Genomic DNA, 21,570 nt, shown 5'->3' with positions numbered 1-21,570 from the left:
GGTGGGTTCAGGTGAATGGGCGGTTTGCACTAATCTGCGGAATGCCCCCCCCACCTCCTCCTCACCTGTCAGCGCTCCGTCGGTCATCACCAGGTGGGAGCGCCAGAGTCAGGGCACCTGCAAGGAAACGGGAGAGCATGCGGTTAATTTGCAAAGTGTCATTCCCTTCTGCCACGGAAGGGTTAGTTTGTTTGTGCTTAGTTAGAAGCAACTAGCATGCATGAGTCCAGTTAGCTGTTGAGTCATTCTTTCTATCACGGTAGAAAGAGAGTTAGGCAGACATTTGCACCTCTTCCCCTTTATGCGAAGTTCCCCCAGTTTTTCGCAAAGTCCCCCGAGTGCATTCTGCGCATGCCAACGTGAATGCCCTCAGCCCGTTTCGGTTTTCAAAGGGGCAATGCCACTCAGCAGACGGGCAGAGCCTCCGGCAGAGTGCTCACTTACCTGAGGGTTTTGCCCGGTGCTGGCCGGATGTTTTGTAGGGCGGGTTCTCAGATGATTGGGTGCAGAGAGGGGGGCTCGTCCACGCCGGGCGCGCATGCTGATTGGTCCCCGGGATAGTTCTCATCCTATGCTCCTTCGGGCCATAGGGGCGGGGCGGGGCACTCAGAGAGGGGGCTGATTTTTCGCCGTTCCATGGACGCCTATGGGCTACGCCTTCTTTTTCCGTGGCGTAGCTTTTTTGCGCCGCTGTGGGCGTTCCCGCTTCTGGAGGAGCTTAGGGAGCGGACTAACTCCGACCCCGCCTTGCTCCCCGCCCCCCCCTGCGTCGGCGTAGGGCTCTACGCCACTCCTGCGCCGCCGCCCGGGCGCCTGTGGCTTGCACCGGTGCTGGCCCGCCGGCGGGCCAGCGCCGCGTCCCAGCGCGGGCGGAGGGCCACTTACGCGGGCGTACGGGCTAGATGCGCCCTCGCAAGCCTTAGTTCGGTTCCTGTTCACTTTCCCTGCCCTTCTTAGGATTGGGCTGCCCGTAATGGTTAAAGGAAATCCCTATAATGTACTATAATTTTTTCCCCTTTCTTTCCCTCCCCGTCTCCTTTTCCCTCTTTCCCCGCTTTTCTTTTCTTCCCCGCTCTCTCTTCTCTCTCTCTTTTTATGTAAATACGTATATAAAAACAAGCTTCTTTTCACTGTCCCTGTCCTTAATATAAACCCTACTGTTGTTAGTGTCTATTATCTCCCCTTAACCCTTTAACACAATACCCTTCTCCCCTCCCCCAAATCTTAACAGCTCAGTTATAAAACTGTAAGAAAAAAAATTTGTAAGAAAAAAAAATTATAGTTCACTTGGACTAGTGTGTTACTGCACTCACTAGCTATTTGGTAAAAAAACCAACCCTTAGTAACTACCAGCTCAGCAGGAGCCACACTGAAGAAGCCACCCTAGGCTCCCCCAACCTGGAAAAATAAGATGAAAATTAACATGCAGAGGATTTCCACCTCAACTGTTGACTAAACTCAAAAACAAATTCCTACATTAAGCTTAATTCTCCTCCTCCTCCTCCTCCTCCTCCTCCTCCTCCTCCTCCTCCTCCTCCTCCTTCTTTTTTTGTTTATTCTTAGTTAGTTGTCCCGAATAGGGATTTTACTCCCTTTTGGAGGAGAAGGTGTTGGAAATTTTCTTTTTTGGCTGTACTTGCTGACATCCATCGGAGTCTCCAAATGCAAGCTCTGTAACAATTGTTCAGCCTCATCTAAATTTGAAGCAATCAGTTGTTTTCCATTATGAATGACAGCGAATTTAATAAAATTGTTCCACCTGTAACGAATGTTAGCTCCTTGCAAGGCTAATGTAACTGATTTTAACTCCTTCCTTTTGGATAGCACTTCACCAGGTAGATCAGGGAAGATGTAAACTGGCTTTTCATTGAAGAGAAGTGGGCTTTTGACTCTGGTCACATCCATTAGTTGGTTGCGTATTTTGTGATCTGCAATTACCACAATGATATCTCTTGGAAGATTTCTCTTTTTGGCAGCCTGCTCAGATCCCAGTCGAAAAGAATTTGTGATCCTTATGTAAATTGAGCGGTTCAGAGAACCATTTAGTTAGCATTGTGATTAAATTATCATTAATAGATTGCAACTCTTCTACGCCTCTTATCTTCAAATTGTTTCTTCGTACAGCCACTTCAAGATTGATTAGCCTCATTTGATGAGAGTCAGAGGTGTCTTGGAGCTCACGAATATCCCTCTGTGACATAAGCGCCAAATCCAGGGCATTTTGTTTTGTTTTTGTTTTATTTTGTTTGTTTTAATGAGCTCTAGCTTAATATCTGCCAACTGCATTGAAAGGGGCTATAGCAAAGCTGACATTTGTTTTAAGACTGTTCAAGCTGTGCTATTTGTTTAGGTAGGAGCAAAAGCTGTTTATGTACCTCTGCACTAGCTTCCAGCATTCCCTCGGCCATGTTTGTTTTGCTGTCCAAGCTGCGGCTTTTCTGCACTTCAAAGTCAGCTCCTTCAAAGAGGTTTTGCAAGCACTTAACTGCTCTTGTTGGTGATTTTTTTCTTCATCAGCTCCTGTTTTTTCATAGCCTTCTCAAACTTTAAGCTTTAAAAAGCTTTATTTACATGTTTCCAGGTGGGGGAGAGCAGGAGCTCCTTCAATGTGCATCCATGTGTGCCCTCTTCTCTCCTGTTTCAGGAGCCTTTGGAGGAAGCAGAAGATGCTCCAGCAGTGCCCTGGCAGAGATCCCTCTTTGGGGAGGTCAAGCAGGAGGGCGATGGAGGAGCCCCTTCGCTGGGTAAGGAGGGTGGATTTAATGAGGGGCATCTTTTAGCTTAGTTTCCTTCTCTTGACTAATCCTGAAATTCAAGGGCTTCTTATACACCCCTCGACGGGATGCTTGTTTGCACTGAACTTCTTTCCCAATGTCAAAAGGCGCGTCAGCCCTTATCGAGCTCCAGGCTAGCCCTTGCAAATCTAGCCAGGAGGCGGCAGGAGAGAGAGGCACGAAGAATCATTTATTCATTTTAGTTTTTCCCTCCCAACAGTTCTCTCATGGAGCACTTTCTCCCCTTGAGACCCCCTCCTAAGCACACAGGTATTTTGAACGGCCCATGCAACCTGGCTCCAGACAACGTTTATTTTATTTATTTATGTAGAATAATTATATGCCACTTTCTACCCAAATACGGGTGGAATCATCTTCCCCCTTCCTTCCTTTCCCTTGCAGGACCTGGAAGGATGTCGAGTGGATATGCCGGTCCTTCCCTCAGGTGTGATGGAGCAGACACACCCTTTGCGCAGCCAGATCAGGTACGGAAAGAACCAGTGGGGTTGAGGGACCAGAGACCTCAGGTGCCCCATCCTGTTCACATCCTTGTGTCTGAAGGAATCTCTTCCCTTTGTTTCTCAAAATCTGTGAACGCTATGGGAAAAACGATTTTTGTGTTCCTGTCAGGGAACTCCTGGCTCATTGTCTATGGATTCTTGCTGAAGAGAAATTGTTTCCTCCTCCTTTCAGGCTCTGGTGACCTTTGAGGATGTGTCTGTGGATTTCTCAGAGGAGGAGTGGGCCCTGCTGGATCCGGGCCAAAGGGCTCTACATAGGGAAGTCATGGAGGAGAATTATGGGAACCTGGCCTCTCTTGGTACGGCTCTCCCTTTCTGTTTGTTACTCAAATTGCTCCTATTGTCTGTCTCTGGATGCTAGGGAAGTAAACAAGCATGTAAAATAGAAAATCTCTTTACTGTTCTCTACCGAACTGTAAAATCTATTTTTCGCTAGCAACAAAGCCCGTTGTGGGAAAAAATACAATGGGCTCTAGACAGGGAAGGGCAGATAGGCAGCATTTTCTCCTCCTCTGTCACTCTTCCTGGCCAGTGAAGAAAGGAGTGGGCATTGCCACTTGCTCCGCGTGTGATTTTGTCCATGTGAAGGGGGTGGGCGGGCTTTGCTACCTGATCCACACCTGACACAGGCTGGGTAAAGGGGGGTGGACATTGCGACCTGCTCTGCTCCTGATTCCAGCTGGGTGAAGGGGAAACAGGCATTGCATCCTGCTCCGCACCTGATTACAGATGGGGGTGGGGTGGGGGTATGAAGGGGGTGGGTATGGCCACCTGCTCAGTGCCTTATTCCAGTAGGTTGAAGGAAGTGAGCATGGCCATCTGCTCCACTCCTTATCTCAGCTGGGTGAAGCGAAGAAGGGCGTTGCCTCCTGGTTTCCGCCTGATCCAAGCCACATGAAGGTGCAGGGTGGGCATTGCTACCTTCTCCACTCCTGATCCCAGCTGGCAGAAGTCAAGATGGGCATTGCCATCTGATCTGCTCTTAATACCAACCGCGTTAAGTCAATGGTGGGCATGACCATCTGCTCAGTGACTTATTTGGGTAGATTGAAGGGGGTGACCATTGCCACCTTCTCCGCTCCTTATCCTGGCTGGGAAGGGAAGAAGGGTATTGCCTCCTGCTCTGCACCTGATCCTAGCCACATGAAAGCATGGGGTGGGCACTGCCACCTGCTCCACTCCTGATCCCAGCAAGGTATATGGGGAGGGCATTGCCATCTGCTTTGCTCCTGATCCCATTTGGGTGAAGGTAGGGGGTGGCCATTACCATCAGCTCCGCTAATAATACCAGCTTGGTTAAGGTGGCAGTGGGCATTGCCATGTACTCCGCTCCTAATATTAACTGGGTTGATGTGGGGTGTGGGAATTGCCAGGGGTGGGCATTGACACCTATCCCACTCCTAATACCAGCTGGGTTAAGGTGGGAGGTGGGCATTAGTCTGGGGGCGGGCTTTGCCACCTACTCCACTCCTGGTCTCAGATGGCTGAAAGGGAGTGGGCATTGCCACCCACCCCACTCCGAATACCAGCTGGATAAGGTGAGGGGTGGGCATTGCCACCTGCTCTGCTCCTAATACCAGCTGAGTGAAGAGGGTGAGCAGGCATTGCCACCTGCTCCACTCCTGATCCCAGATGACTGAAGGGGGGTGGGCATTACCACCTGCTCCACTCCAAATATCAGCTGGCTTAAGGAATTGGAAAGGCATTGCCAGCTTCTCTGCTCCTAATACCAGCTGGATTAAGGCAGTGGTGGGTATTGCCACCTGCTCCGCTCATATTAGCTAGATTAAGGAGGGGGTGGTTATTGCCACCTGTTCTGCTCCTAATACCAGCTGGGTGAGGATGGGGGGGGAAGCATTGCCACCTGCTCTGCTCCTAATATTAGCTACGTTAATGTGGGGTGTGGAAATTGCAGGAGGGCAGGCATTGCCACCTGTCCCGCTCCTAATACCAGCTGTCTCAAGGTGGGGGTGGGCATTACAGTCTGGTCTGCTCCTAATATCAGTTGGGTTAAGGTATTGGATGGGCATTGCCACCTACTCCGCTCCTAATATCACCTGGGTTAAGGAAGGGGTGAGCATTGCCAGGGCTGGGCATCACCACCCACTCTGTTTCTAATACCAGCTGGGGAAGGCTGGGGGTGAGCATTGCCACTTGCTTCGCTCCTGATCCCAACTGATTTAAGGGGGGTGGGCATTGCCACGTGGTCTGCTCCTAATACCAGCTGGGTGAAGACGGTGGACGGGCATTTCCACTTGCTCCGCTCCTGATCCCAGATGGTTGAAGGGGGGCAGGTATTGCTGCCTGCCCTGCTCCTAATGCCTGCTGGGTTATGGTGGGGGTGGGCATTACCACCTGCTCAGCTCCTAATATCAAGTGGGTTAAGGCATTGGATGGGCATTGCTACCTGATCCACTCGTAATACCAGCTGGGTTAAGGCACTGGATGGGCATTCCCACCTGCTCTGCTCCTAATACCAGGTGGCTTAAGGCAGGGGTGGGCATTGCAACCTGCTCCACTCCTAATATTAGCTGGGTTAAGGTGAGGGTGAGTACTGCTACCTGTTCCACTCCTAAAACCAGCTGGGTGAAAGCGGGTGGCCGGTATTGCCACCTGTTACCCTCCTGGCACGTTTTCTTGAGGGACATGGTGCCTCGCCTGGGCTTCCCTCTATGGCAACACCCTCTGGTGGTGTACCAGGTGTCCGGGGTCTGAGCCTCAGCCCCTTGACTTGCTGGGAGGGAGCAACAGGAGGCAACCGGGAGACAGCAGCCCTGCTGCCCCAGCCAGCAACCAGGATCAGAACCCACCTACATCCAGGGAACGGGGCAAAGGGCCAAGGCCTCAGAGGGCTAGAGGAGGCAGAGAGGCACCAGCTAGACCCACCCTCCAGGGGGGCGATGGGGGCTCAACAGAGCAGAGGGAGAGGGCAAAAGCAGGGGGAATAGGGATGCAGCAGCTGCCCAAACAGAGCTCTTACCTGATAGAGAGGAGAAGCAGCCCCAACAGCTCAGAGCCACACCCTAGCCTATGCACCAGCTGGAAGGCAATAACCTGGCTCAGGAGAGGTCAGGAACAAAGCAGCCCCAGGTGGAGTTGCCACAGGCATTCTGGGGGAGGAGCTGGGCAGCCAGCCAAGGGGCCACAGCTGCGCCTGCCTTCGGCAATCAGCTTAGCCAGGGAGGTTGGGCAACCAGACAACTAGGCACAGCTGTTGCTGGCCGACGCAGCCAGGTCAGCTACCCCAGCTGCAATGGCTTAAGGCAGCCCAGGGTACTGCTGGAAGGAGGGCGGGGCGGAGAGAGGAGGCCCTATAAAGGATGGCTCGGAAGAGCATTGGGGTGGTGGGTGAGAGTAAGGAGTGATGGCGTGGAGGTAGAGCAATGCGAGAGCGGAGGCTTGAAGGAGAGTTCTTGAAGGAGAGGAGGGCAGAGGTTGCAGAGGGTGAGCCGACCAGGTTAAGCAGGCCAGAGAGTGGACTGAGAGGGAGTCTGGGTGATGTAAACCGCCCCTCCTTCCACAGAGCAGGGTCCTGCAGCATCCCTGGTGCCCCTCTGATGTCAGGGCTGGCCCAGCCGGTGCCCCACCCAGCAGCAACCCCTGACACCAGGTTATAAAGTGAGTTGTCTGAAACATGCTTACTCAATTATATAGTAGGATTATTTGAAGGGAAGCCCTAACGAGAATGTTAAAACCTGTTTAGAAATATTCCAGAAGGTGGCATGTCCCAAATATGCAATTTCTTTCCTGAAATGGGATTTCTGTTTGCAGATGAGAGTGCAGTGATTTCCACTGATTCCCTGCATGGGAAGAGGAAGTGGGCAAGTCCTACTCTGTGAAGTCCACCGGTGGTCAGATTCACGCCATCCTTTGATAGGATGGGGTGATGTTATGTATACTGGCTGGTTTGCAAGACCTGAAAATTTGTTATGGCAATGTGCGCCAGACTTGGTGTAGCATAGTGAAGTGTTTGGGTTGTGGACCAGCTCTCTGCTGGTTTGACTCCCACTATGGCCATGAGTTCAGCAGGTGGACTTATGTCAGCCAGTGCTCTTAGCCCCAGTTCTCTTGTGGGGATAATAACAACACTGATTTTGTTCAGTGTTCTGTGTGTGGCACTAGTCTGTCTAGAAGAGCAGTATATAAGAACAGTTATTATATAAGCACAGTTATTAAATAGTTTATGTATTTTTACTCCTCCAAATAAGGGCTTGTGATTCCCAAACCTGAGTGTGCCTCTTGGCCAGAAGAAGAGGAAGATCTATTTGGAGAGGTCTCCAAGGAGGAAAACAGCTTGGCAGGTATCTACTGAGTTGTGTGGTGGGAAATTTTCACTCTCTTTTTACTGGTTGGAAGGACCGGACAGTCCAAGCAATAACTCATGTTCCTGAAGAGGCGATGAGTTCCCCTAGTAGTCTTCAATCATATAGCTAATTCTCAAGTGGCCGTAATGTGCAGATACTTAAATTAGCAATTTGAAACACCTTGGAAACAACATAGATGTCAGCAGTAAAATCTGAATACCAACAAAATATCTTTTTTTTTAAAAAATAATTTTTATTGGATGAGGCAATATACATTAATTGATTAATACATTACATTTATCCAAATTATCCCTTCAGCCTAGGTATATACCCCACCCCCTCCCCTCTCCCTTTTCTTGGTTGACTTCCAACAACACTCAAACCAACAAAAAGATTTTTAAAAAGCACAGGTGTCTTCGCACGCACAACTTACTTTATCTCTCCTCAACTCCGTTTGAGTTGTTAAATTTGTGCTTCTTGCCCTTTGTTTGCATCTACAGCTGCCTTACGCCTTTGGTAACTAATTCTGTGGCTATTTTTATTGTGATGATTTCATGCTGCCGATGGGTTTTTAGGTTAATGTTTACAGTTGGGTAGTTTATTCTTTCAATGAACTTTTGCATTGTATTATCTTGCAAACAACTTCCAGCAAATTTGTTTGCATGTGCAATATTAAAAATGTTTTCTTTTTAAAAATAAACTCTATTCCCTTTCTGAGGCTATCCAGGGTGGCTTTGAATCCTAGCAATAACATTTTTGTTCCAAAGCAGGACTCGTGGTTGCCTCTGCTGACCTCCCCTCCTGCCTCGAAGAAAGGAAAGCCCTATTTGTGCAGGGCTCTCAGCAAGGCGTGAGAGCAGCAGCTGACGGTGAGTACCGTGGCGGGAGGGTCCTTCTGTCTCCTCGATCTGGTGATGATGAATTCTCCTGGCAGATGTGATTCACATTCTCTCCTGGCAGAGTCCTGGCTCAGCACAGATAATGAAATTTGTGCCCTGGAGCCAGGCTGCATGTTCAAATATGGGATCTGCTTGTTATTCCCATTGATAGAGAGACTCCCCTTTCCAAACCCTGTTTATTATGGGCTACACATGGTGACAGGGACACAACTGGAGGAGCTGCTTTGAGTCTGACCAGAGTCTTTGGCCACCAGACAGGACATGAGTGAGCCCTGGCCTCTGAAGAGCTCAGTGAAGCAGGCATCGGCTGAAGAGGTGGATACAACTGGGTGATGGGAAGGTTAAAAGGAGGAGAAAGCCAAAGCAGGGGAAGAAATGCGGGGGGGGGGGGGAGAGAAAAGAAACTTAAATGGAGGAAGCAGACAGCCAAAAGGGTGCAGTGGGCTGAAGGGGGAGAATGGGGGAGGGAATAGGATTCCTGTCTTCCCAAAAAATATTAGGGGTAAAGGTAGTCCCCTGTGCAAACAGCAAGTACCCACGGGGGGGGGGGGGGGAGTCACATCACGACATTTTCTTGGCAGACATTTTGTTATGGGGTGGTTTGCCATTGCCTTCCCCAGTCATCTACACTTTACCCCCAGGAAACTGGGTACTCATTTTACGGACCTCAGAAGAATGGAAGACTGAGTCAACCTTGAGCTGGTTACCTGAACCTGGCTTCTGCCAGGATCGAACTCAGGTCGTGAGCAGAGCTTGGGCTGCAGTACTGCCGCTTATCACTTTGTGCCACGGGGCCCAAATATATTATCAGTTAGTAAATCCAACCTTGGCTGATGTTGGAGAAGACAAAATGGGAAGAAATCCCTGTGGCCCTGAAAGAACTTCAGGGGCAGCTCCAGACCTCCCCTTCCTGTTAAAGAATCCGTCCCTTCCTTTGAGTCACTGAAAGGGGCGGTGTGCGTTTGAGTGGGCGTGTGTGTTTTCTCTCTCTCCAACAAGTTCAAAGTCTGAAGTTTTTGTTCTGCGTGGATTTGCATAAGAGTGCAATTTTGCTACAGTAATTTCAAAGTGCAACATTGAAGGAACAGCGGCAGCCACAGGGAACGCAGAAGGAGTGCCATCAAGAAAAATGGGACCCTAGGGTGGAACAACGTCTGATACTATTCTGCAAACTTATTGATAACAATGTTCTTATAGATTTTTTATAATCACAGGGGCAAAGAGGCAAAACAACGGGCACAAGCCCCCCCCCCCCAACTCTACAAGATGCCAGCAATAGCTTGTTTCGATCTTTCTTCCTCAGGAGTCGTGGTAGCAATTACACCTGAACCGAAAAATAAAAGAATTGTATCATACAACTAGTCAGCTCTGCCTTATGTACATACCAACATAATACAAAACCTTTTTCTCAAGAGAGACTTACAAGAAAAACACCACCATGAGACACTTTGGCGGGAAGGTACAGCCACTGACAAGGAAACGCCCGTTAATCCCCACATTATATAACAAAAAGTGACAGAACAATACAGGTACAAACACTTATCAAAAGCAGGAATAAGTTATTTCAGAATTAAGTTCAAAAGGTTTCAAACAACCAAGCCTATGAATCCAAAAAGTATCTTTTCGGGCTAATTCTGTGCACATACACAGAATTCTCGGTTCTACATGTCTCCTGTGAAAAGGACTCTTGAGTGTATGTGTTCAGGTGTAATTATTACCACGACTCCTGAGGAAGAAAGATCGAAACAAGCTATTGCTGGCATCTTGTAGAGTTGGGGGGGGGGGGCTTGTGCCCGTTGTTTTGCCTCATTGCCCCTGTGATTATAAGAAATCTATAAGAACATTGTTATAAATAAGTTTGCATAATAGTATCAGACGTTGTTCTACCCTAGGGTCCCATTTTGTAGCCCTCGTGTGGTTTTTCTTGATGGCACTCCTTCTGCGTTCCCTGTGGCTGCCGCTGTTCCTTCGATGTTGCACTTTGAAATTACTGTAGCAAAATTGCACTCTTATGCACTTTGTTGCTTGAGTATTCCACAATGAAATACTTTTCTATTTTTTCATTGGTTTAGCCCTCTTATTTCCTGGTTGGTTCACTTTCTTGAGGGTTGCTCCTTGTTTGTTGCCCAGTGTTGTAAAAGGAGCATAAGTTTTAGGAGTGAGTGGAGGAAGAGAGATCAGAGATGAAAAGGGAGTGGAAGAGGAAATGTGGAGTTGGGGACGGGAGGGAGGGAGGATTCCTTCTTACTGGTGGGATTCTGCAATACAGTGTCCTGAATTGGTTTTTATGAAACTCAAAAGGTACAGAAGGAGCAAGCTTTACGCAATTCATAGTATACTGTCGTGGTAACCCTTGTTAGTAGATGAATTGTAAGAGGGGGACTTGGAATAGTGAAACAGACTGCGTCATCACAGAAAGGAAGGTAATAATAATGAGACAAATGGTCTGTATTTAAGCTGTGCAGGAATTTTCTGTGCCTTGAGTCTAGAGTCAAATATGGCTCTTTAAAAAAAGGGATACGTAGAATGCTGGAATTAGCCTCAAGAGCAGAGATTTCAATGGAACTAAAGGGCTTCTGCTTTACAGAGAAGGAATGAGAGAGGCGATCATTTGCCATGAATACAAGAGCATCCAATGTGTGCAAATTTAGGCCAGTGCATTGAAACGATGGCACAACAAGCCCTCCTGTGTATGCGTATTTATTCTTGTTGGGTCACTTACAACGTCCAGTATTTGGTCTGCAAAACCTTTAATAATAATAATATTTGATTTATAGACCGCCCTTCAGGACAACTTAATGCCCACTCAGAGCGGTTTACAAAGTGTTATTATTACCCCACAACAATCACCCTGTGAGGTGGGTGGGGCTGAGAGAGCTCCAGAGAACTGTGACTCGCCCAAGGTCACCCAGCTGGCTTCGTGGAGGAGTGGGGAATCAAACCCGGCTCTCCAGATTAGGGTCCCGTGCTCTTAACCACTACACCAAACTGGTGTAGGGATTTTTAGGGATTACTACTGATTACTAATCAGTAATTAGGGATTACTAATCAGCATGTCAATTATCCTACTATATAATTGAGTAAACGTGTTTCAGACAACTCACTTTATACCCTGGTACACCACCAGAGGGCGCTGCTGCAGAGGGAAACCCAGGCAAGGCACCATGTCCCTCCAGAAAACATGCCGTGGCAGGAAGGCCAGGCCAGGAATGGGAAGGGAACAGGTGGCAATACCAGCCCTCCGCTTTCACTCAACTGGAATTAGGAGCAGACAGGTGGCAAAATTCACCCTCACCCCACCTTAACCCAGCTAATAATAGGAGAAGAGCAGATGGCAAGGCCCACCCCCTCCTTAACCCAGCTGGTACTAGGAGTGGAGCAGGTGGCAATGTCCGCCCTGTCTTCACCAAGCTGTTATTAGGAGTGAAACAGGTGGCTATACCCACCCCCATCTTAACCCAGCTAATATTAGGAGCAGAGCAGGTGGCAATGCCCGTCCAATGCCTTATCCCAGCTGATATTATGAACGGAGCAGGTGGTAATGCCCACCCCCACCTTAACACAGCTGGTATTAGGAGTGGGGCAGGTAGCAATACGTGCCCCCCTTCAGCCATCTGGGATCAGGAGTGGAGAAGGTGGCAATGCCCACCCCCCATCTTCAGCCAGTTGGGATCAAGAGCGGAGCAGGTGGCAATGCCTGCCCCTGCCTTACCCAGCTGGTATTAGGAGTGGGGTAGGTGGTAATGCCTGCTCCCCTTCAGACATCTGGGACCAGGAGCAGAGCAGGTGTAAATGTCCGCCCCCCCTTCAGCCAGCTGGTATTAGGAGCGGTAACGAATATGATGTGCAAACAATGCAATCACATCACAATGCTACATTCATTGTACAACAGTACTAATACAAATTGTGTTAGTAAAACATTTTGCAGGTGCCTCACATTGATCTTGACAAGGTGTTACAAGGGAAATATAGCCACTGACACTCCTAGCTTTCACCATAACGACTTCCTCAGGGACTTGTGGCACACTACATGAAAGCAATTAACGGCATATTCATAAACATAAGCATTAACAAGTCCATTCTTAACAAAGAAAAGTTTTCAAAAAACCACAAATTCTTCTCCTTGACATCAATCCAAACACAGGTTTCTTACCCTACAGCTGACCCAGAGAGTGTCGCGTGAAAGGAGATCGGCGTGTCTCTCCAGGTGTTTTCAATCTCTATATGCACTATCTTCTCAAGCTATAGAGAGAACCAAGCCTTGTTAAAGACACAGTAACATAAATTCCATTAATTTCTCATCCCAAAAAGGCTTGAAAAGAGAGTTCAGTATTTAATCCATGGGGCTTCAGAGTGTTCAGTGTGAAAATCCATTCCACCTCCTGTCTTAATTAATCTCTAGAGGTGGTATGTGTGGAGGTAACTCTCACTACACTGAGAACAGCTTCTTTGATATCATAGGGAGTATGGTGTGCTTCTGAAAAATGCTCTTTCAATGGTGCCTCCAAGACCTTGTTCCTAACCCTCGAAATATGTTCTAAAGTGGATGAAAATATCCACTTTACGTTGTGTAGCAGTGAACAGGAAGTCAACTTCCTGGATATTACTGTCTATATAGGAGATGACAACAGACTTAAAGTACGTCCCTACACCAAACCCACGGACAGAAATACATACCTGTCCTATGACTCCCATCATCCTGTGCATCTCAGAAAGAATATCCCCTATGGGCAGTTCTTAAGGTTAAAAAGGAACTCTTCTCAGCAGGAAGATTATACATGAGGCAGTGACAATATGCAACGGGCCTTTAGGAATAGGGGTTACCCTGAGAGTATTATCGGAATGGAGAGGCTTAGGGCTGATCATACTTTCAGACAGCAGTTATTAGCACAGCAACCAAGGACCAGGCAGGAAGGACTTTTCTGCTCGTTGGACTACACGCCACTTTCTAGATCTTTGCAGGGCATTGTCCGTAGACATTGGACTCTGGTGTCAGATATAGCGGGCTGTGAGGAACCTCCAAGCGTTAGCTACAGACGCACTAGAAATCTCAAAGAGATGATATCACATTCAGATATGGTTCAAACTGGTACTGATAGCCACTGGCCAAGGGGCAACTTTAGATGTGGGCATTGCACCATCTGCCCTTTGATTTTGGAGAGCAATGAGCTTATTATACCAATCAGTGGGAAGAAGATTCACATCAAACATTTTGCAGCTTGTCAAACTCCAGCTGTAGTATACCTTCTCATTTGCCCATGCAATAAACTCTACGTGGGTAACACAAGCAGACCTTTAAAAGTAAGGATATTAGAACATATTTCGAGGATTAGGAACAAGGTCTTGGAGGCACCGTTGACGGAGCATTTCTCAGAAGCACACCATATTCCCTATCATATCAAAGGAGCTGTTCTCAGTGTTGTGAGAGCTACCTCCATACATACCACCTCTGGAGAGACACGACGATCTCCTTTCATGTGTCACTCTCTGGGTTAGATTGAATGAGTCAGCTGCAGGGTAAGAAACCTGAGTTTGGACTGATGTCAAGGAGAAGAATTTGTGGTTTTTTGAAAACTTTTATTTGTTAAGAATGGACTTGTTAATGGACTTGTTTACATCGGGACCACAAAGCGTAGCATCCATACAAGAATAAAAGAACATGAAAGACACTGCAGACTTGGACAACCTGAAAAATCAGCAGTGGCTGAACATAGCCTAGCGCAAACAGGGCACAGTATCTTATTCCAGGACACCAAAATACTGGACAACACTTCCAACTACTTTGTCAGACTGCACAGGGAAGCCATTGAAATTCACAAGCATAAGCAAAACTTCAACAGGAAAGAAGAAACCTTAAGAATGAACAGAGCATGGTTTCCAGTTCTGAAAAACACCAGGCTAACAAAACACTCTATACCCGACAATAGCCCTGCAGAGAAGATTAGCACATCAAGTACCAATCCATATGCAAAAGAACCTCCTCAGGATACAGTGAAGCCTCCCGCCATTAGCATTCCACACCCTTGGAAACTCTTACAGGATGACTCAGCTCAACCCCACCCCTCCTGAGTAGATACAAATGACCTACATCTTTTCCACACTGTGACACTGAGAGATCTCTGTCTTTTGGTGCTACACCTCTGAAGATGCCAGCCACAGCTGCTGGCGAAACGTCAGGAACTACAATGCCAAGACCACGGCAATACAGCCCGGAAAACCCACAACAACCATCGTTCTCCGGCCGTGAAAGCCTTCGACAATACATTGACTTGTTAATGTTAATGTTTATGAATATGCCTTCAATTGCTTTCATGTAATGTGCCACAAGTCCCTGAGGAAGTCATTCTGACGAAAGCTAAGAGTATCAGTGGCTATATTTCCCTTGTAACACCTTGTCAAAATCAATGTGAGGCACCTGTAAAACGAAACCACATTACAAAGACCAGCACAGGAATATGTCTTCATCCCCCAAGGAGTCTTACCTCGTTCTAAGAAGAAACAGGAATGGGGTTGGTGGTCCCCTGCGGTTAATGATGTGCTTTGGAGACACTGGAGACACTTTAATAAGAAATATTTGAATGAGCTTTGTTGTAACACAATTTGTATTAGTACTGTTGTACAATGAATGTTGCATTGTGATGTGATTATATTGTTTGCGCATCATATTCGTTTTCACAGTGATAAAGTTAATTTATCACCACATCAAGGAAATTCACGCAATTGGCACTGCTATTTGAGGTGAAGTGGATATTGGAATCCACTTCATTCATCCATTTAACAAATTCATCCATTGACTTCTTTTCATTATAAATACAATACACATCATCTATGTATCTTTTGAACAGGCCAATTAGAAAATCCAGAAAATCCATCCTGTTTCATTTACTGTTCAATACTAATTTTATGTATATATAGATTAATTGAATTTATGAGAGAATATAAATCAAATAGTAGCTATTGCAGAGTATATTATTTTCAGTTTTCAATTGTCAATTGTATTATGGGGGCGTCTGTCCTGTTGAGTTGGTATTAGGAGCAGAGCAGATGGCAAAGCCCACCCCTACCTTAACCCAGCTGGTATTAGGAGTGGAGCAGGTGGCAATGCCTTCCCTCTGCCTTCACCCAGGTGGTATTATGAGCAGAGCAGGTGGCAATGCCCACCCACCGCCTTAACTCAGCTGGTATTATTCTGGTAATGCCCACTCCCACTTCTACCATCTGAGATCAGAAGTGGAGCAGGTGGCAATGCCTGCCCCCCTCCCATAACCCAGTTGGGATTAGGAGTGGAGCAGGTGGCAATGCCCCCCCTTGCACCTTCACCTGGCTGGGATCAGGCGCAGACCAGGAGGTAATGCCCTTCTTCTCTTCACCCAGCCTGGATATGGAGTGGAGCAGGTGGAAATACTCTCTTTCTTCAACCTACAGAAATAAGGCACTGAGCAGGTATCCATACCCACACCCTTCACCCATCTTTAATCAGGCATGGAGCAGGAGGCAATGCCCATTTCCCCTTCACCCATCTGCAATCAAGAGCAGAGCAGGTGGCAATGCCACCCCCTTTTACCCAGCCTGTATCAGATGTAGAGCAGGTAGCAAAGCCCCCCACCCATTCACGTGACTGAGATCAAGCATGGAGCTGGAAGCAATGCCCGTTTCCCCTTCACCCAGCTGGGATCAGGAGTGGAGCAGGTGGCAACGCCCACCCCCATTTACCTGGCCTGTATCAGACATGGAGCAGGTAGCGAAGCTCACCCCCACTTCTCATGGCAGAGATCACATGTGGAACAGGTGCCTACTCCCTCTGTCACCAGCCAGGATCAATAACAGAGAAGGAGGGAATGCCTGCCTAGTCGCCCTCCCCTTTCTAGAAGCCGTTGTATTTTCCCCCCAACGGGCTTTGTTGCTAGTGAGTAATATTAGGGATGTATACATTCAGACATGCAGATGAGCTTTCTTGTATGCTATCTTCTTTGATCTCTTACTCTGAATTTTTGACAATTTGACTCTTTAGGAAACTGAGAGCCAGTTTGGTGTAGTTGTTAAGAGCGGCAGGACTCTAATCTGGAGAGCCAGGTTTGATTCCCCACTCCTCCGCTTGAAGATAACCGGGTGACCTTGGGTCAGTCACAGCTTCTCGGAGCTCTCTCAGCCCCACTGACCTCGCAGGGTGATTGCTGTGAGGATACTAATAACACATTTTGTAAACTTCTCTGAGAGTGACATAAGTTGTCCCAAAGGGACGAATTGAGTATATTCAATAATTTCTAGCTCCATTTCTTCCTCATTGGATTTGTTTCCTTATTTCTTCAGGTGACAGGAGGGAGCACAAGAAAGAACAACAACACAGAAGAAAAATCAAAGTAAAGCAGAAGCAACAGAAGAAATGTATTTTATTGGATAGAGCGGATGTCTGTGTAATTGGCCTTAGCAGCCATGAGAGAATCCACACAGGGGAGAAACCATATAAATGTTCTGAATGTGGAAAGAGCTTCAGCGTCAGCAACCTGCTAGTTTTACATAAAAGAATCCATACAGGAGACAAACCATATAAATGCCCAGGATGTGGAAAGTATTTCAGGCAGAGTTCAGCCCTTGCTTCCCATAAGAGAACCCATACCGGAGAGAAACCATATAAATGCTCAGAATGTGGAAAGTGTTTTAAGAGGAGCTCAGCCCTTGCTTCCCATAATAGAATCCATACCGGAGAGAAACCATATAAATGTTTGGAATGTGGAAAGAGCTTCAGACTCCACAAATCTCTAATTTTACATAAAAGAATCCACACAGGAGAGAAACCATATAAATGCTTTGAATGTGGAAAGAACTTCAGCATCCGCAAATCTCTAATTTTACATAAAAGAATCCACACTGGGGAGAAACCATATAAATGTTCAGAATGTGGAAAGTGTTTTACGCAGAGCTCAGGCCTTGCTTCCCATAAAAGAATCCACACTGGGGAGAAACCATATAAATGTTCAGAATGTGGAAAGAGCTTCAGACTCCGCAAATCTCTAATTTTACATAAAAGAATCCACACAGGAGAGAAACCATATAAATGCTTTGAATGTGGAAAGAACTTCAGCATCCGCAAATCTCTAATTTTACATAAAGGAATCCACACTGGGGAGAAACCATATAAATGTTCAGAATGTGGAAAGTGTTTTAGGCAGTGCTCAGGCCTTGCTTCCCATAAAAGAATCCACACTGGGGAGAAACCATATAAATGTTCAGAATGTGGAAAGTGTTTTAGGCAGCACTCAGGCCTTGCTTCCCATAAAGGAATCCACACAGGAGAGAAACCATATAAATGCTCAGAATGTGGAAAGGCTTTCATGTACAACTCAGGCCTTGCTTCCCATAAAAGAATCCACACAGGAGAGAAACCATATAAATGCTCAGAATGTGGAAAGTGTTTTAGGCAGCACTCAGGCCTTGCTTCCCATAAAGGAATCCATACCGGAGAGAAACCATATAAATGCTCAGAATGTGGAAAGGCTTTCATGTACAACTCAGGCCTTGCTTCCCATAAAAGAATCCACACAGGAGAGAAACCATATAAATGCTCAGAATGTGGAAAGTGTTTTAAGAGGAGCTCAGCCCTTGCTTCCCATAATAGAATCCATACCGGAGAGAAACCATATAAATGTTTGGAATGTGGAAAGAGCTTCAGACTCCGCAAATCTCTAATTTTACATAAAAGAATCCACACAGGAGAGAAACCATATAAATGCTTTGAATGTGGAAAGAACTTCAGCATCCACAAATCTCTAATTTTACATAAAAGAATCCACACTGGGGAGAAACCATATAAATGTTCAGAATGTGGAAAGTGTTTTAGGCAGCGCTCAGGCCTTGCTTCCCATAAAAGAATCCACACTGGGGAGAAACCATATAAATGTTCAGAATGTGGAAAGTGTTTTAGGCAGAGCTCAGGCCTTGCTTCCCATAAAAGAATCCACACAGGAGAGAGACCATATAAATGTCCAGAATGTGGAAAGGCTTTCGCAAGCAGCTCATCCCTTGCTTCCCATAAAAGAATCCACACAGGAGAGAAACCATATAAATGCTCAGAATGTGGAAAGTGTTTTAGGGAGAGCTCAGTTTTTGCTGTCCATCGAAGAATCCATACCAGAGAGAAACCATATAAATGCTCAGAATGTGGAAAGGCTTTCATGCACAACTCAGGCCTTGCTTCCCATAAAAGAATCCACACAGGAGAGAAACCATATAAATGCTCAGAATGTGGAAAGTGTTTTAGGGAGAGCTCAGTTCTTGCTGTCCATCGAAGAATCCATACCGGAGAGAAACCATATAAATGTTTTCAACGTGGAAAGACCTTTACAATAAGTTCAGACCTTGCTATCCATCAAATAGTCCATACTGGGGAGAAACCATACAAATGTTCAGAATGTGGAAAGTGTTTTATGCAGAGCTCATCCCTTGCTTACCATAAAAGAATCCACACAGGAGAGAAACCATATAAATGTCCAGAATGTGGAAAGGCTTTCGCAAGCAGCTCATCCCTTGCTTCCCATAAAAGAATCCACACAGGAGAGAAACCATACAAATGTTCAGAATGTGGAAAGTGTTTTAGGGACAGCTCATCCCTTGCTTCCCATAAAAGAATCCACACAGGAGAGAAACCATATAAATGTCTAGAATGTGGAAAGTGTTTCAGGCGGACCTCAGCCCTTGCTTCCCATAAGAGAAGCAATCAAGCAGTCAATACCGATACAGTCATGATGAGTCACAAATGAAGTTCTCTGGACGTGAGAACTTCATTTGAGACACAGTAAAAAAAATTGTTGCTATTATCATATAATTTTTACTGTTTACAATATCATTGTTTATTGTATTGTTTACTCTTTCCTTTTGATGCAATTATAATTGTGGTATCATTTTTATTTTATTTTTTCTGTTTATAAAAAATATTTTTTATAAAAAAAGAATGTATACGCTGCCTTAACAGACCTGTGAATATGGCCCACACAAAGTGGCTTAGTCCTTAACCGTGGCTGGCTCACAGTCAGGCTATAAGGCCTCTGTTGGGCCCAGTATATTTGACTGGCTCCAATTTACGTTTGGGGAATGTTAGAAGAGGAGGACTTGACGCCATCCCTTCCCTCAAGTTTCAGAGGGGGACAAACCAGAGGTACCAGAGATAAAAATTGAGGGGAACAAACCAGAGATAGAAAGGTTTCTGCGTTGTTGAAGGCTTTCACGACCGGAGAACGATGGCTGTTGTGGGTTTTCCGGGCTGTATTGCCGTGGTCTTGGCATTGTAGTTCCTGACGTTTCGCCAACAGCTGTGGCTGGCATCTTCAGAGGTGTAGCACCAAAAGACAGAGATCTCTCAGTGTCACCCTGAGGTTTCTGGTTACTGCCCTGTACTATCCTTTGATGTATAGATTGCTAATCTCAAGACTTGTTCCTCATGACACCTTTTTTAAAAATAGTTTTTATTGAATTCAAATACAGAAGATAAATATTGTAGTTTGTCATTTACAGAAAATTCTAGATTAAAATACTGTACAATAAAAAGTAATAAATTATAACAATTGCTTGTGTCAGAAGGCGAATGAATTCTATGATACACACCAACATGCATAAAAACACTTAACATTAGTAAAGAAACATAAAAGTAATTTACACACATGTATGTAAATAAAACTGTTTTAAGCCTGGATGGGGTCTATTAATTTCAAGATAATCAAGGAAGGGAAGCCACTTTTCTAAAAAATTGGTGGTTCTTGGGAAGTGCTCCATCTGAAGGATTTTGTCATGTAATTTCTCTGAAATGAAGTGATTCCAGATTTTCATATACCAACTATTGATTGAAGGGTTAGTGTTTGACTTCCAAAGCCCAGCAATTGTACTCTTAGCGGCCACTAGCAGAGTTTCAATGAGATTTTTCCTTATTGCTGGTATACTAACTTGACAGTTGTCCCAAAGATTTAAAAAAAGGAGTTCTGGCAACAATGGAATGTGAAAGTTTGTGATTTGGTATATTTCATTAATAACCTCCTTCCAGAATTTTTCTATATATTTACATTTCCACCAACAATGATCAAAACTACCCATTTCACCACAATTTTTCCAGCAGTTTGGGGACTGTGCATTTGAGAACTGAGAAAGTTTTTGGGGGGTTAGATACCATCTATTTATTATCTTGTAAGTTTGTATCTTAGTGACTATTGTTTCAGAATTATATATATTGGAGGACCAAACTCGCTTCCAGATATCAGTGTTAAAATCTATTTGGCAGTCTTGGGCCCATTGGGCTTGAATTTTCAATTCTTTAGATTTAAGAGTGTTTAAAATTACATTATACAATTTTGAAATTAGGCCATTATTATTGAGAGAAGAGGGCTCTAAGATACATTCAAATTCTGTAGCAGGAGTGAGTAATAGTTTCTTTAGATCAATCTGATCAGCGAGACCAGATAGTTGTAGATACATACTCCAAGGTATTTTATTCTTTGAGATATCTTCAAGTTTAGATTTCTCAAACAGCCCTTTCTTGGAAGTCACATCTATAATTCTTGTCAGATTTAACTGGGTCCAAAATTCAGAGAAAGAATTGCTTTGACCTGATGGAAACCAGTGTTGGTGTATAAAGGTAGTATAGCGAAAAATAGCTGGAACTAAATTTTTCCTGTTATAATCCCAGGCCTTTAGTAGTGAGTTCAAGAAAATATTGCTATGGATAGTTTGGGGGCGATCTATGGGGTGTTTCCAGATGATATCTCTTATAGAGTAGTGTCTAATCAGAGGTTGGACTAAGATAGCCCAACTTGGAGGATCTGAATGACGCAAGAGTTGTGTTGTCTTAACCAATCTTACTGCAATCTGGTATAAGTATAGGTCTGGGTAGTTAAACCCACCATTGGATCTTTTCAGACGTAATGTCTCAAAAGCAATTCTAGGTTTTTTATTGTGCCAGAGGAATTGGTTCAATGTTCCTTGCCAGATTTTAATTTGTATCCGTGGGATAACAATTGGGATAGCTCTAAAAAGGTAGAGCAGATTAGGGAAAATAAAAATAAAGGATTTTATTAAGTGTATTCTATCA

General features: G+C 45.6%; 1 protein-coding gene across 1 annotated transcript; it reads left to right on the top strand.

The window, feature by feature from the left end:
- Positions 1 to 2,649: 2,649 nt before the first annotated feature.
- Positions 2,650 to 20,182, top strand: LOC129327999 (zinc finger protein 665-like). The gene is made up of 6 exons (XM_054976739.1): positions 2,650 to 2,744; positions 3,177 to 3,259; positions 3,468 to 3,594; positions 7,504 to 7,596; positions 8,367 to 8,468; positions 16,767 to 20,182. Exons 2-6 carry the CDS (start codon positions 3,188 to 3,190, stop codon positions 19,253 to 19,255), a joined length of 2,883 nt encoding a protein of 960 aa, XP_054832714.1. The 5' UTR covers positions 2,650 to 2,744; positions 3,177 to 3,187; the 3' UTR covers positions 19,256 to 20,182.
- Positions 20,183 to 21,570: the final 1,388 nt, after the last annotated feature.

The sequence above is a fragment of the Eublepharis macularius genome, chromosome 4, assembly GCF_028583425.1.
Source record: "Eublepharis macularius isolate TG4126 chromosome 4, MPM_Emac_v1.0, whole genome shotgun sequence".
Taxonomy (NCBI): domain Eukaryota; kingdom Metazoa; phylum Chordata; class Lepidosauria; order Squamata; family Eublepharidae; genus Eublepharis; species Eublepharis macularius.
This window is presented reverse-complemented; position numbering and strand designations above follow the sequence as displayed.

What these genes read in the sequence shown, in the direction of transcription:
- LOC129327999 (XM_054976739.1), top strand. Translation starts at nt 3,188, where the DNA reads ATGTCGAGTGGATATGCCGGTCCTTCCCTCAGGTGTGATGGAGCAGAC. An exon ending in CCTTTGCGCAGCCAGATCAG is followed by an intron (nt 3,260 to 3,467) that starts GTACGGAAAGAA and finishes TCCTCCTTTCAG; the next exon opens with GCTCTGGTGACCTTTGAGGA. An exon ending in TGGGAACCTGGCCTCTCTTG is followed by an intron (nt 3,595 to 7,503) that starts GTACGGCTCTCC and finishes CCTCCAAATAAG; the next exon opens with GGCTTGTGATTCCCAAACCT.